Source organism: Hippocampus comes, unplaced genomic scaffold (genome assembly GCF_001891065.2).
Source record: "Hippocampus comes isolate QL1 unplaced genomic scaffold, H_comes_QL1_v1.1 scaffold100, whole genome shotgun sequence".
Taxonomy (NCBI): domain Eukaryota; kingdom Metazoa; phylum Chordata; class Actinopteri; order Syngnathiformes; family Syngnathidae; genus Hippocampus; species Hippocampus comes.
The window spans coordinates 1242974-1259774 of NW_017805282.1; the positions used below are offsets into that span (position 1 = coordinate 1242974).

Sequence of the window (16801 nt, forward strand, 5' to 3'; positions counted from 1 at the left end):
TATATATATAAATTGGGGGCATTTTTAATTTATTATTATTTTTTAAATATTCTGGTATTTCTATTTAATTCCCATAATTTTTGCTTGATTTACTTGATGAAAAATTTTTGGTCATTTGACTCTCATAAAATCGGACTTCTTTGCCGATCATGACTTTATTATTGTTTTTTTTGTTTTTTTAGCCTGATGGATTTTATATTTTTATTTTTATTTTTTCCCAATTACTTTCCCACTTTCCACACTCAGGCAAAAAGTGCCTCAAGCTCTTCCCCAGATGCCTTCGTCCGCATCATCTGTGCCAACTGGATTTTTGCACTCTGATCCGTGGGTTGCTCTGCTCAGTGTTTCCTACGGAGTCGGTTTACTTTAAAGCCGGCGTTCGACCAGAACCCCGTCAAGGACCACCGCAACTGCCCCGGCACCAATTAAAAAGACTAATGAGGTCTGTGTGCAGATATGCATGCGTGCATAACTGACAGCGTGGCGTGCCACCAAACGAAAGACGCGAGCGGTGTGTGGTCTCATGAGGCTTGCCTAGCCTCATGTGACCACGTCTTCGAAATTTTTTTTTTCTTTAGTTATCACTGATTCGTCATAGAACAACTATGACATCATTTGACTCATTCCGGGCAGGCAAAAAAGAGAAACAACATTCCTCGCAAATGATTTCATTTAGGTTTTTTTCAAAGACGTGTCGCATTCTAATATGCAATAAAGACCTTAAATCAATTCAGTAGGAGATGAGAGAGATTTAGCTTCGTTAACGCCGATATGTGCGAGCCGCAATAATTTAGTGATGGGGAAAAAAAAAAGTCAAAAAATGTCTTCAAATTGCAAACTCGGAAGTGGTCGCATTTCGTGAATGGCATCGCTTACGTTTCATCTACAAATTGAGAGGTCTTTAAATCGGTCTTACATTTGGCATTCTTAAGCCCGAATGAGATCAACGAAATGTACATTTGACCCTTTCATGCACCCTGGAACCCACAGGTGTCAAACTCAAGGCCCGGGGGCCAGATCTGGCCCGCCACATCATTTTATGTGACCCGCGAAATGAAATCAAAGATGTCAACTTTCATGATGCTTGCTAAAATCTCTCCCAAAATGTCAAATTCTCATTTGTGATAAATAAGAGTGATCAGTATATGGTCTGGACGATTCATCCATTTTACCAACTACAGTCAAACCTCGGTTTTCGTCCATAATCCGTTCCAGAAGGCTGTTCGAAAACCGAAATAGTTCGAAAACCGAAACCATGCTCTTTTTAAAATAAATGTAAGGAAGGCGAGAGGAGTCAAATGGTGCATTCAAGTGCGCTCAGTTTGTTCGAGAACCGAAATTTGTTCGTTATCCGAGGCATAAAAAATCCGAAATTTTTGGTTGAAAACCAAATTGGTTGAGAACCAAGACGTTCGAAAACCGAGGTTTGACTGTACATTGAATGTATCTGACAGGATTTTTTTTTTTTTCCGTACATATTTTTATGACTTCCCTGAAGTGCATCCCCACAGTTGAGGAAAAAAAAAGTAGCGCTAGCACACAAAATGTTTTTTTTAGCACTTTTCTGACCCCTAAACTTCTTTTGCTTTTCCTTTCAGTGAAGAAAAACAATAAATAAAATTGGAAATCAGATTTCGGATATTTTATTTTGAAGCCCAATCGGGCCTCTTGATACCGCTAAAATGAGCTCTCCTTTCCGTGCAACCTGGCTCATTATTTGGCAGTTCCTCGCAACCAAGGCCGACGTTTAGGGAGGGAGCGAAAACAACGCTCGCCTTCTTTTTCCGCCCGATTCTTAGGCTCCGTCTCACCCCTCTGTCAAGGCCACCCTTTTGTTCCTCCCACTCGCTCGACCCAGAGGAGGTCAGAAAGAGAGAAAGGGAGCAATAGTCAGCACACACACACACACACACACACACACACTCACACACACAAACGTGGGACTGAACGAGCGTAACCGTTACAAATCTTCTCCGCCTTATCGGGGACAAGCCACTGATAAGTGTGTCTCCACTCCCCATCCGAGAGATCCATCTCCGAAAAACATCTGAGATGCTCCGAGAAGGGGAAAATGCGGAAACGAACGTGCTCGCGCAAGATAGATTGATGGGCCCGGTTTGCTCTCAGTCCCCGAATCAAATTAAACGTCCGAATGGGAGTTTAGTGTCGTATAAAAGCGGTATGGAGGGATGATTATTAACAGGGTTTTGCAAGACGCGGGCCGTGGGAGTCGCCGGGGTTGTGGTGTTTGCTCTCTTTGGGAGAGCTGCACCTGCAACTAATGATGTGAAACTGGCCAACTTGCTCTGCCGCCGCCCTTTCGCTCCTCTCAGATCGCGGTTGCACCCCATGACCCGAAAAAAAAAAAATCTGACATAGCAAAGGCTTTTCTTACCCTTTGCGGTGTCTCCTCTTGTTTGGCTACGGACTTCTACGGAGACATTTTGGCTGGCAGCTGTCACAAAAATAAAAATAAAAATGCCCCGCTTCGATAATCACGCCGTGTGAATGCTGATATTCCGTTTTATCAGCATCCTCTGGGAGGTTTCCGACAGGCTGTAGTTAACGATGCGTGAATTCGGTGAGACCTTGAACTTGAGACATTGGTATTGAAGTAAGTACTTTTGAAATATCATATTTTTCGGACCACGAATCGCTCCGAATGTCGTATCAGTCCAAAAAAAAAAAAAAAAAGCATCATGAAGAAGGAGTATAAGCCGCATTTTATAAACAAAATGAAAACCGAGAGCAAGATCCATCCGGCACTACAGGTGGGCACAGTTCAAGCACGAGCTGCAGATCGGTGAACATAGTCTGCGTTCGGAAATTAATTAAGAAAACTGGAGCATTTGAATGTGAATTTCCGAAAGCACCCCAGGTTGATGGCCCAAAACTTCCACTTCTAACTCTGGAAAAATTGTACTTTTTAGTTGAAAATGACTTACTGTAAGGACAGTACAATCCCACTTTGGATTATGGCCAAAGGTAGAATTATCAGTGAGCGGCACAGACGGTATAATCAAAGATGAAGGGAAGGCGAAAGAATGGAAGCCAAGCTAATTGCTAAGCTATCAAAATGCAGTGGCAAAACAGTGAAATAAGTGCAAGCTAATTGCTAAGCTATCAAAATGGAGTTGCAAAACAGTGAAATGAGTGCTTGTGTGATACGGCGCACTTGACGTGTACAGTATATACGGTCTTTTGGTCATTTCAAAAAGTCGCTATTTGTTTTGTGGTTTTTTTTTTTTTTTACTTATAAATGTCTTTCAATATTTTGTTCGAAATGCGATTAAATGTTTGTCAATGTGAATGTATTACAAATAATTACAAACAAATAATTGTAATTACAAAATGTAATTACAAAATGTAATTACAAACAAATGTAAATTTGTAAATGTGATTAAATGTTTATAAATGCGAATGTATTACAAATAATTCATGACAGACAAATAATTGTAATTACAAAATGTAATTACAAAATGTAATTACAAAATGTTATTACAAACAAATGTAAATTTGTTTGTAAATGCGATTAAACCACCACGGATGGCGATATGACGTGCGGCATTTCCCACTCTTCAAATTGAGAGTTATCTCATGAGCTCGCTTTGTCATATTCGTATCACCTTGAGGATATTCTATATTCTGCGCCCGCACACGTGCACCAGTGCACGTGGCGAACGCGCCGTGCCGCCTCGTCAAGGTGGGCCGGGTCCTCGGTTCCCACAGCCAGCGCGGAGGCAGCCCCTGCGGCGCTATCAGGCCTCTGTCTCCGGCCCCAGCACCGGCGGGCCCCCATGACGTCAGCGCCGCGCTGATAACGGGGGTCCGCCGCAGGCTGCGGCCAAAAAGGGCTGCGCGTTTGTATTTTTTTGGGAGTTTGGTTCGAGGGATGAGGTGGAAGGAGAAGAGGGGAGGGAGGGAATTGGGGTTACACTAACAGAGCCCGGCGGTGGATAAGACCCTGAGACAGATAAGAGCGGGCCGAGAATGGAGCCTCTTTTGTTTTCCACAGCTCCTCCTGTCTGCCGGCATCTTCGCTGTCCTCCTCTTTGTTCGCTCTCTCTTTCTCAAACCCTTTCCATTCCATCTGCTGTGCCCCCCCCCACCCCCTCCTCTTTTTGTCCAAACAGGAATATTGCCGGGGTTATCGACTATTCGTGTTTTGACAGTCCCTGGATGGAGACGCTTTTTCTCCTCTTGCTTCCTCATTTGTCGAGAAGGGGGAGGGGCGATGGGGTGATGGGTTGGGGTTGGGGGTGGGGGGGCAGATCTTGACTGGCAGCAAATCGGCGTCGTTTTGGGCAAACGCCATCTTGACACTTACTTTAACCTCACCTGCTGAACTCTGAGCGACCCCTTTGCGGATCCTATTGTCGTGACGATGTCATCTCACCCTTCGCTAACCTGACATTCGCCGTAATAAAGGGCCTTCCCTCGGTCTGTTACCTTATCCTGCAAAACGCCATTTGTTGGGTCACATGGAAACACAGCCAAAGTCGTTTTTTTTTTTTTTTTCTTCATTTGTTGCTGACTTTGCTGTCAACGCGGTGCCATGCTCAGGAATCTTCTGCCTTGTTGTTGCCAGTTTTAGCACATAATAGCATAAATGTGAGGAAATCATTTTCTGATGGGACCCGTTTAAAAGAAATGATCATATTCGGGCTCCCAAAAGGATGAAAATAAATACCTTTGCAGTCGCACTTCAACTGGTTTCCGTGCGGACGTGGCCTTCGTCTGTTCGTAATGCGTACGTGTATGTGCGTTCCCTGTTTGTTCCTCAGGCCTTGGCTTGCGAGCGGACTTTGGCTGCCGCTTATCTACAGGAGAGGACCTGGGAGCCCCGTGTACGTTTTTGTCCTGCTAAAAATACACACCGGTTCACCAAAACAGCTTTAAATGCAACAAGGGCCTCAATTAGAGTATCAAGCGAATACAGAAAAAAAAAAATGTCTCGTAGTAAGTAAAAGTGAAAAATAAATCCTAGAGCAGGGTATGGAAAACTTAAATTCTGGAGGGGGAGACCATTTGTCATCAATAAGGGGGGGGGGGGGCAACAAATGACCACTGAACAACTTGTATGACGTAAAGGCTATTTTGAATGTGGACAAAATGTCATCATATTTGCAAAATATGTGCTTTTAATATTTTTCATGTTTGAGAATCTATTTTTCAGTGCATGGATAAAAGGTCCACGATCCCTTACCCAACAACGAATAGTTTGAAGGAAACAAGAAAATAAACCACATACTGTATGCTTGTTGTGGTTCCATTGCTCTCTTGCATAAAAACGGACGGCACAAAACTGGTGAACAGCAACCCGACATGAAGCGCAAGAACTCATTTTGTGCATTTTCTTCACACAAAAAAATCAAGTCACTCAAAAGTATTAATTGAGTTGCTATCTTTGTGCATGCCATTTCAAATCCATGAACAAAAAAAGGCTTACTCGTGTTTTAATACAGTGGTACCTCTACTTACGAACGTCTCTTCATATGAAATTTAGAAGTTACGAAAGACCTCAACATGAAAATATTGCCTAAGAAAGGTAAAAATACAGTATGGGTTGCTACTCAAAGCTCCGAGTTTCCTGAACGCAACATACTAATAGCTGCTCTGCCATTGGCTGTGACCTAGCATCTTCCTGGCATCCCATTGGCTAAGAGGGACCTCTACCGTATGTGTCTATAGATATGTGTCTGTGCAGCGTCCTCGTGGGGCCATGAGACGTTCAAATAGTTTTACGTAAATGTGAATCGCCCAGAAAAAAGTGTTCATCAATCATGCGATCGCTCACTAGGCTGATGTTTGCCTTGGATGTTTTCGAAGGATTGTTAAAAGCCAACAAAAGCAAACGTCCTTGGATCAGTTCTTGACCAAACGCCAGTCAAAAACCACTTCTGAGAGAGAACATGAACTAAAGAGGGCAAAAAAACGATGAGAACGCAGTTAAAAGTTAAATGACCATCATTTTTATTCTTCACTCGATTCTTTGTTTTTTACATGATGCACAACTCTCATTTATTGTGCAGTAATCTAAATGTGACATGTATTTGTTACATATTTTGATGCATTTTTATGCTTCAGAAAACATTTATGTCTGAATTTTGGGGGTGCTTGGAACGGATTAGGGCATTTACATGGAAAATGCGTCTCTACTTACAAACTTTTCTAGTTAAGACATTTCTTCCAGGACCAATTACTTTCGTAAGTAGAGGTACCACTGTACACAGCAGGAGAAGACCCATCGACATGTTTGATCGATTGATGTCTGCCATCTCATGTTCAGTGTTGATATTACAATTTAAAAGTCGACCGGCGCGGCACGTTTGAGCCGCTCTTCAAACAGTCCGCTTCACCACTCGACGCCATCACAAATGAGAACCGACGGGTTAATTATTGCTTCAGAAACACACGTCGGCTGTGTCTAGGTGCGCGTCGGTTAGGAAAGAGAGAGAATCTGCGTCTCGCCTGCGTGACTTTGTGACCTTACCTGGTCAAACAGGCTTAATCCGCAAGCATAACACAAAGATACTGCCGAATAACTGAGGCACGCTGAGCGGACGCGGCATTAGGGACACCTGTGTGATCTAATCATGATCATATTAAATGATCATTTGATCATCTGTTGTGTTTTTGTTTTTTTTTAGCACTATTGTAGGCCTCTTTAACAATAGCACACCATTAAGGAAATTAAATGTAAAGATTTAAACAATTGGTGCAATATGAGCTCACGCTTCACTTCCCATGAAGTCATTGAACTTAGCTTCATTGATGAAATTATAAGTACAAGAGCAAAAAAAACACAAAAAAAAACTAATTTGGATTTAGGACAACATTAACACAATGGAAGTTTGTTGTTTTGCGCTTGGGTTGTAGTGTCAAAGTTGAGCGGGTGGGTCATCAATGAGTCACATGGAAACTGGACGTCTATATGAGCGCACACACACACTCACACTTTAAGTTAATATTGATTAGCACTGTTTCATCATTAACACCTGAGCGGCGTGCCGGTGATTGCTCTGATCAGATTAGTGCGAGCAAAATGGGTGAGATCAGCAGTAGAAAGAAGATGATGTAAAAAAAAAAAAAGATAACAGGTTTTTAAAAAAAAAATAAAAAAAAAGGATTTTTGCTGATGCAGCGAATGGGCAAGAGACACGTTGGTGTCTCCACGTCGCTTTAGCGGCGTCCTCGGGCTGCTGGCCTTTCCTGCGTCACCGTGTGATGTCTTCTTCCTGGAGCCTTGAGTCTACCATACCCTGTGTGTGTGTGTGTGTGTGTGTGTGTGTGTGTGTGTGTGTGTGTGTGTGTGTGTGTGTGTGTGTCACTGACCCCCACATGATTGAGACTCTGGCCCAGCCAAGACGGGGACAGTTTTCCTGGTGCCTGCTTCACATTTCTTGTGACTTGCATTTCCTGAACGCTTAGCTTCATTGACATACCTTGACCCTAAAAGGATGTCACTTAACAACAACCCCCCCCCCCAAAAAAAAAAGATTAATTAACCATGAATGTAACTGCGAAGTGGGAGGAGCTTTTTCCGTGTGTAACTTGGAGTTCGCCCCAGTCAGGGTTTCCGCCCACAATTTCAAAACATCCTTCTGAGATTCTTCGATGATTTTTTTTTTTTTTTGTCATAAAGGTGTCACAATCACACAAAGCCTCAATACTATGGATGGAAAACAACAAACCAAAAAAAAAAAAAAAACATTGCTGATATACTTTATGTTGTACTACTGACTCTGAAAGGGCCTGGACAGATTAGATTGGCATAGCAACACAGAGGATGAAATCTGATTGGACGAAAGTCAACCCCAATGATGACAAACGATCTAAAAAATGGCAAGATGGATGTGTTGTATGATTTTTCTTTGTCTGATTTGGTGGTACATAACAAACCAAGTGATGGCAAATTAGAAACATGTCATAAATGTATGGCCATAAAAGAAAGTGGTCGATGCTTCTCCGGTCCCGGCTGCTCAGTACAATAAGGCGAACATCGAAACAAATTGGAGTCAGACGTCCTCAAGGTTCGTTCACGCCAAAACGGAATTTAACCTTTACGACACTTCGTCTCATTTTACTACTATCGTTGTTTACACTTGTGTCACAGGAAAGAATTCAAATTGTTACTTCATACGTTGCCAGGGCGTGCCATAAATTCGTTCTCATGGCGGAAGATTATTAATAAGATGAACATTATTTCCTCTATGGGTCATTTATGGTTCATTTTTGTTCCCTGTTATTATGGTAGTCATGACAACCATGCCGTAAACCTTCCCAACTCTTTGCATTGCACTTTTACACACACCGAAATGAGTGACATTTATTTCAACTGCGTAATTCTGTGAATTACGCAGTTGAAATAATTACGTTGAGTAAAAGATGTACTTGGATTGTACTCGTAATTGGAGTAATTTGTGGTGAGTCGAATTAATTGGGAAGGAGAAAGTTGGATTGAGACCTACAGCATCTCCTGCTGACACCTTCTCAGTCATACGCAGCAAACTCATTGGAAAGCCTCTTGTCAAAACACCCGCGCGCGCGCGCACACACACACACACACGCACACACACACACACACACACGCTTTCTTAGTGTGCTCTGGCCTGTGTCAGTGATACGACGTGGCGTGTGCAAACACACAATGTACTGTACAGTAACAGAAAAAGTCTTATTTTTATAAACTTTTCACCCCCTTTCTTTCTATGCAGGTCAGGTTGTGTGAAAGTAGCACTGAGGAGAAGCTCCGATTGGAATCGCAAAGGCCTTCTCATGTGGTAGGGGGCGGGGGGTGGGAGGCGAGGAGGAGTATTTGTTTTCTTTAATTATTGGAGGACTCTTCAAGACTCCTGCAGCCGGCCACACCTTAATATTATTAGCGAGCTTATCAGTGTGTATGCGGTTACACATTGATGACAGTTCCCCATTTCCAGGGAGGCAATCTTGCTTTATTTGCGTCCACCTGCACTCTGTGGGCCGAGGATAGATGGATGGATGGATAGATAGATAGATAGATAGATAGATAGATAGATAGATAGATAGATAGATAGATAGATAGATAGATAGCAAAATTGGACCAAACGCATTTTATTTTTTAATTTACATTATTTCTGTCTCACACCTTTAAAAAAAATGAGGAGTCAAAATTAAAAACAGCCGTCTAATGTTGATCATGAAGTCAATCGAAAGCACAGGCCGGTTTATTAGAAATGTATTTGAAGAAGATATGACAGTGTAAACACTGGCAACATCATGTCTGACTGTAGCACTAATTTCAAAAAGATTTACAGTAAGGCTTTATTGTTTTTATTTCAAAGATGACTTCAATAACAGCGACAGTCATCGCTGTGTTGTTTTCGGGGGGTGGGGGGCGAAACAATATAAGACTTTTTCAAATGAACGTTTAGCATCTGAAAAAAAAACATAAAACGGAAGTCAGTTGTTTTTGTCCATAGCGGAAAAAAAACAACTTTAATTTGTCATTTATCATCTCGTATTTGTATTTTGTGAGCTAAAAATAATATTACGAACACGCTGTTCGATTGAACTCATGAATAATTAATTATGTATTTATGATAATGATGTGTCAATATTTCCCGTCAGTGTGAATTGTGCGATGTGGCCTCGACTAATTAAACGACATTTTCACCAACTTCTTACATTTTTCTTACATGACACCTCCTAAGTGACTCAAAATGACAAGGCAACGTTGCAATTTGCGCATGTTTTTGAGAGGGGCAAGGCCGAGAAAGAGAGAGCGCCAGAGATCTTGATCGAGGTAAGTCTCTCTTCACTCCTCCTCTTCTCTCTCCCTTCCCCAGTTCTTAATTTGATAAGATTCAATCGCACTGTGGTTGACCGGACAGCAGGAACAGCAGCTTCTCTCTTTTGCACGTAGACGTGATGTGCACGCTTTAAATCACATTATCAATATATATATTTTTTAAGTGAGATCATTATTTCTCGCACAAGTGCACCTAAATTCGCATTAATTCCGGTGAGTCGGATGTGCAGCTTCCAGGAGAGGATATGTACCAGGGAATCATGACCACCAACCACGGACATCCATCTTACGAGGCCGGCTTCCTCCACAACAGCTCGTCGGCCACGTCGCCGGTTTACGTGCCGACCACCCGGGTGGTCACGCAGATGATTCCCGGCCTGCCCTACCTCCAGTCACCCGGCGCGTCGCAGCCGGGCACGCCGGCGTCCAGCCACTCCGGCTGGGCTCAACCGGGCGTCGAGTCCTCGTACAACCACTCGTCGGTGTCACCGCGGTTCAGCTTCTCCGCGAGCCCGCCTCTCTCCTCCGTCGGGGCGAAGGACCAAGCGGCGGCGGCGGCGGCGGCTGCTGCCGCGGCGGCGGCCGCCTCCTCGTACGGTAGCACGCTGAGCATCTCTGCTAACGGGCGAGAGCACTACGGCGCCCGGGGGCTCGGCGGCTCCTACCACAGCCCTTACCCGGCGTATATGAGCACCAACGTGGGCGGAACGTGGTCTGCGTCGCCCTTCGAGAGTCCGGTGCTTCACGGCCTCCAGGCAGGTGCTCCAACTGGCGGGACGCGACATCCGAATATAGGTGAGCATGGATGTAGGCATGAAATGACTGTTTTATCGGTGTATTTATTTTGGATGAAAGTTTTGTCGTCACAAAAAGTGGAAAAATGTTGATGGGCAAAAGAAAGTGCGAACGGTTATTTTCAGGAATACGGTGCAAGAAAAATTGGAATTGCATTTTTTTTTCAAAGTCAAAAAGGCACGCGTATATTTTCAATTGTTTTAATAAGGATTTAATTTATACTTGTCACAAAAGAAAACACGTTTTGCCCCCCAAAAAAGAAGGACAAAAGTAACGTAACATCTTAAAGTGTCCGTGCGTGGCATTTCTTTTAATTTATTTCACTTTTAACAGTACTGTACTCCAACTAAAACCCGATTCCCAAACGTGAGCGAGCTAAATCCTGCACAGGCCGAACGGCTACATTTTGATTTATATTGCCCTTTATGAAAACGTAAAATATACTTTTTTTTTTTTTTCAGAATACCGCACTTAAAAATAAATCACATGGTAGTTATTCACAGCATTATTTATTTTTTTATAAATTTGATTTATGGCAATTATTACAAAATATTGCACTTTCTTATTTGCATTTAAAAAAATTCAATGAAGAACTTCATAACATGATTTTTAAGGTGCATTTAATATGGGGGAAAAAAAATATGACATTTCGTTTCAAGTCCAGTATCTTAAACCAACGGTTCAAAGTGAAGTATTCATTCGGATCTTAATGTCAACTGATTAATAATTTTTGCCACATAATTTAATTGATTTATTCAAGACTTTCCATCATGGACTGTACATTTAATGATACCTTCCCATTTTGGTCATACTCAGAGCCAACAAATTCTCTCTCACCACAAAACATGATTCGGGCCTATCCTTTGTTTTTTCATGAGTCTCTATTTATTGTCGACGTCTTGTGTATGATTTAAAATACTGTGTGGCAGCCATTAAATGATATCATTCTGGCATCGACTAATTCCACTTCATGTTATATATGCCCGACCACAGGATTTAGTATTCACTGTGCTTTCTTTCAATGTTCCTCGTGGAACTGCGTTGTGTTCAAGAGATAAGAAAATTGATCCAATCTGACCTGTAACCTGATGGTTTCACTCACACGACACTCCTGAAATGGCCTCTTAAAAAAAAATTTTAAAAAATCACATCAATTTCAATCTGATTAAAGAAACAGAATCTGGAAAATTGCGTTTTCGACAATACATCCCACTTTTTAAATGAGGACTATAACTACACTGAAATTGCGGAACTTTTTATATGATGTAATACGCATTTGGATAACTTCACGGTTGATTTTTCCTGCTTTCACCTTTGCCCTCGTCGGGTACTAAAAGTGTGTTTTTAAATGGACGGGCAAGATAAGGAGACACGCTGACATTTCTACATGACACATTAGCGCAACAAGTGTATTGTCTTGTGTTGATGTGTTGGCTACATTAGCTTCCGCACTCAAGGTTAGCTTCCTTTGCTTGTCTTTGTTTTGCTCTCAGCCTTGGATGAGATCTCGCTGCATCACAAGATTAACAGTACGGCACGGTGAAAAAAAAAGAAGTTACTACACATTAATTTGGATTTATGATGCTCATGTGTTCATCTTCTGGGCCCCTATTAAAGTGCTTGTGCAGGTGGTCAGACCTCACGTTATCTGTGCGAGAAACGGCCTCGGACCCAGAGTCTGTAAATGCCTCTGTACGTGATGAAGCTTCTTTTGCGTCTCTATTTCGAGCCCGTTCTTTATCTTCTTGGAGGTGGGGGGGTGTGGGGGGGGGGTGCAGCCCGATAAGCAATGGGGCCTGCACCTCCTGCTGTTGCTGCTGCTGGTGCACACATCCACCGTACACACAAGCAAGGGTTGAAGGTTGATGCGTCTTTCTTCTAGAAGTTAATCTATATTTAACCCCTCCCCCTAAAAAAAAACATTTGTTTTGGTTGTAAAAAATGTCAAGAGAATGACAAAAATGTAATCATCACAACAAAGATAAAAGTCCTTCACTGGTCACCACGGTGCTTAATTTTAAAATGTAATAAAAAATAAAAAAAAAGAAAGTTGCCATCCTAAATGCAACGGAACTCAAACCGATGAGTGTACATTTGTACGCCGTATGGTGGCAGTGAACGCAACTCATTTGACAACCAGCAGCAGTTTGGCAGAGAGTAACCTGTTCTTCCAAAAGAGTTTTCAAGCTGTTTATTGACAATCCCACTTGAACTTTACTGCCAAACTAAACATGAAACGTTTGTATTCACAAAATAGCCACTCAACTCTGCCTTCAGATAGCTTAATGCTAACACACAATGCAAACCACCATAGACTGGCTAACAAGTGGCGTCTATGTGCGCTGTTATATTTGTACACACGCTGCATCAACAAAGACAATATAACAACGCTCACAAATATTCTTTATCTTCTACCAAACATGAAAATATTACTACAATTTCCTGAGTCACTTCTAGTAGTTGTCAAATTCGTCTTCGTTTGTCTTCATGATTGTATTGCACTGCCCTCTTGTGGTCAAGTTACGCATACCTGAGGGTGCGGCAATTAACTAATTCTTTACTTTTTTTATTGTTACTTTATGTTTCACAAAGTAAATATAAAGTGCTGTGTTCCTTCTTAAAACACATTACCACTTTTTGGGGTGGGAAGGATACAACAGTTAACACCTGTGTCACGCCAATGAAAAACATGACATCTTTTTGCAAAGGGAAGGAAAAACGGACAACTGAAATAATGCGGTTGTAGAAGTGTGCACACCCTCATCATCTGGGATGTGAATTAACTAATCACATTCAAACCCATGTTAAAAGGAAGTCTGACATAAAACGGCCATCAAGTGCCTCTGATTAACCTCAAATAAATATGAGCTGTTCTAGAAGGCTTTTTGTGACTTCTTGTTTGCCTTTCTAGCAGAACCCTGAAGGTTTTGCGAACACTGACTGCTATTCGGAACGCTGAATAATTCCTTCCACCTTCGTGAAAGCCCCTATTATGGATTGTAATGGATGACAGTCATTCACAGTTGAAGATGGATGCGTATCCTGTCACTCATTGTATGCGTGCCTGTCTTTGTGCGTCCACAGACCTTTTTGATGACTTCGCAGAGGGCCGAGAGTGCGTCAACTGTGGGGCCATGTCCACGCCGCTGTGGAGGCGGGACGGCACGGGCCACTACCTGTGCAATGCCTGCGGGCTTTACCACAAGATGAATGGCATCAACAGACCTCTAATCAAGCCCCAAAGGCGACTAGTGGGTGAAACGATTGCTTTATTTTTCTTGGCACCAAACATATATGTAAATTTTTATCAATGCTCAACTCACCTCAATTTTATTCATAAAACACTTTAAAAACAACCATCGCCGTGTATGCAGTAAAAATCCGACATACAAAGCCAGGTAAAACAATAAATGAATAAAATAACAACAGTAAACACCATAAAACACTGACACAATGCAGAGTCTTATGCTGGGTCAAAAACAATAGAATACAATGAAAAGGGCAGGGGTTCCGAAAGTGAACTTTGTGGAACACCATATGACAGTGGGGCAGAGCGGACGGAACTCAGAGTAACCAAGGCAAACACAAAAAATGATTTCTGCAAAATTGCATCGAAACCACTCTAGAGCGCTACCACTAATGCCCACATGGTGCTGCAAACGAGTCAACAGAACACTATGGTGTACCTCAGGGATAGGCGACTCTGATCCGAGAGCCACATTAAACACATTTTAAATTAATTAAAACACACTCCTTAGCGCCTTTTCTCACTCTCTTGCCGTGAAGAATAAAGGCTATCAGACAACATCACTTTGAGGAAATGAAACGAAGACTGGTTCGCAGTTAGCCAAATAAGAGCCAAAAATCCGTTACCCACGCCACTGATCTCCCACCTATGTCTGTGTCCACCAGTCGGCCTCCCGGAGGGTGGGCCTGTCCTGCACCAACTGTCACACCACCACCACAACCCTGTGGCGACGAAATGCTGAGGGGGAGCCCGTGTGCAACGCCTGCGGCCTCTACATGAAACTGCATGGGGTAAAAAGAAAAACCTAAACCAAAAGAACATGCTACACGTGTTTATTATGATGTTTGGATATAACTGGGCAGGCAAAATCACTTCGTTTTTCCACAGGTCCCGCGGCCTCTCGCCATGAAAAAAGAGGGCATCCAGACCCGCAAGCGCAAACCCAAGAACCTGAACAAGAGCCAAACTGGTTAGCTTCAAATGATGATTATTTCTATTAATTTGAATCCCAGGGTAGCCCTTTTGAAGATAATGAAGGTCCATATGTGGTAGTTAAATTTATGATACTGACGCCTGGTGAAAGCAAATGTCTGACAAGTGTTTTAAAATGTGGTGATGTTATCACGCATCGAAATGATCAAATTGCGGGATGCTGTGTTGTGGTGTGAAAGTTGCCACCGTTCACACGTTCCTAAAAGGCTGAGTTTTTTTCCCCCTTGCGGCTGATGTCCCATAAAGGAGTTTCCTACTGTATGTCATTGTTTGTACAACACACCTCCTTGTGGTGTACCACAGGGCCTCTAAACAACGAGGGGACTCCGATGACACCAAGCAGCACTCCCCGGGGCCCCGCCTCCTCTTCCTCTTCCTCCTCCTCCTCTTTGGGCACATCCTCCATGTCCGAGGAGACCCGGCAGATAAAGACAGAACCGGACACTCTCAATTTATACGCACACAACGGCACACACACGCAGGTACAAACAAATTGAGCAGTTGTATTGATATTTAGTGCCATGTTTTTAATCTACTTTTTTGACACCAGATCTCAGCTCTGCCCGCCTACATGACGGCTCAAGGCGGGACCCTCGCTCTGAAGATGTCCCCTGGGGGCCACGGAGGCTCTTCGGGCTCAAAAGCCGAGCCATGGAACAACCTCATCCTAGCTTAGAAAGAAAAATGGGCGTGGACTGAAAGAGGCGGAGCGTCAAAGACCAGCACTGTGACAAGGTTCTTCCAAGTGAGGAGGGTTTTGATTTGAGAACGGCGTTTTGACAGTTGATGGAAACACAAGGCTTCATGTCCAATTCAGTCGGTGACGCAATAAACAGGTCAGAGTTAAATTTCCAGGTCAGTATTGACGCATCTGCTCAATCAACGTCGCACATGCCGAATGTCATACGTTGAAAAGTTGCAACATTTCAGGGTAACTTTGGAATTTTTAGTCACAGGATATATTACCTTCAAACCTTTTAAAATGAGAGCATTTTTTTTTTTTTATCATTGTGTCTGCCATGTTTGTGGATGTTTGGTTAAGATCCAAAAATTATGAGCCAACCATTCAGATTTTTTAAAAAGTGAATTTTTGGATGGAGAAATGACACAAAGTAACAAAACGAAATTGCCAACATATTTTGTAGATTTTGACCCAAAAGTTTCATGTGCTTAAATTTTGGGCTCTATTTTCGTAGACAGCGCAAGCGGACTGACTAAGTTTTCTTTAATATACTGTACTATAATTTGCTGTCCCTGACCGTGTTGTTGATGTTGATTTCAAAAATGTCGTTACATTTTTTTTTCCTCTTGCAATTCAGAATTTTACGATTTTTTTTTTCCCCATTTTCATTTTTTCCTTTTACCTGTAAAAGCTGATTTTACAATGCATTGTTTTTTTATGGCTAGGACGTTTCGCAAAATAAACTAAACTTAACCCTTAAATTATAAATATTACTACATATATTAATATAGTAAATATTAGATTATTGCTATTATTGTTATCATTATTATTATTATTATTATGAAAATCTGAAGTGCTACAGAAAAAACTAGGGCAGATTTGGAATCAGCGCAAATACTTTATCTAACACAGTTTACTTGCATCTCAGATAAAAATATTTTGTAAAGATGTGTTGACCAGTGTTATTAGACCAGCTGAAAGCAGGTCTAAGTTGCGGCACAGGTGGAGTAATGTGATTTTAGCGGATTTGATCGAGGTGCAGGCAGACAGATTCTGAGCTCCGCGGGTATGTATGGTGGATGTTGTCATATTTCATTCATAAATGTCACAACAGTGTGCATCAAAACCTCTGTATCATTGTAGAAATCAATTCATTGAATGCATTATGATTATTATCATCTTGAATATGTTTTTGAAAGCACCCCCCTTGGCTGTGACACAGTTATGGGATGCTTGATTCAAAGAATGAAAACTCCACCCAAGAGCCCAACTGGACGTCGCTTTGCGTTTGACG

General features: G+C 42.2%; 1 protein-coding gene across 1 annotated transcript in view; it reads left to right on the top strand.

Annotated features, from left to right (window-relative positions):
- The window catches only part of gata4 (GATA binding protein 4), a 20986-nt gene extending 5167 nt beyond the window's left edge, over positions 1-15819 (top strand). Inside the window, exons 2-9 of the mRNA XM_019871438.1 lie at positions 8718-8783; positions 9693-9784; positions 10021-10585; positions 13670-13836; positions 14498-14623; positions 14721-14802; positions 15129-15307; positions 15376-15819. Coding sequence (XP_019726997.1) covers positions 10036-10585; positions 13670-13836; positions 14498-14623; positions 14721-14802; positions 15129-15307; positions 15376-15501 — 1230 coding nt within the window. The 5' untranslated portion in view covers positions 8718-8783; positions 9693-9784; positions 10021-10035 and the 3' untranslated portion in view covers positions 15502-15819. The remainder of the gene's footprint in view (positions 1-8717; positions 8784-9692; positions 9785-10020; positions 10586-13669; positions 13837-14497; positions 14624-14720; positions 14803-15128; positions 15308-15375) is intronic.
- The last annotated feature ends 982 nt before the right edge of the window (positions 15820-16801 follow it).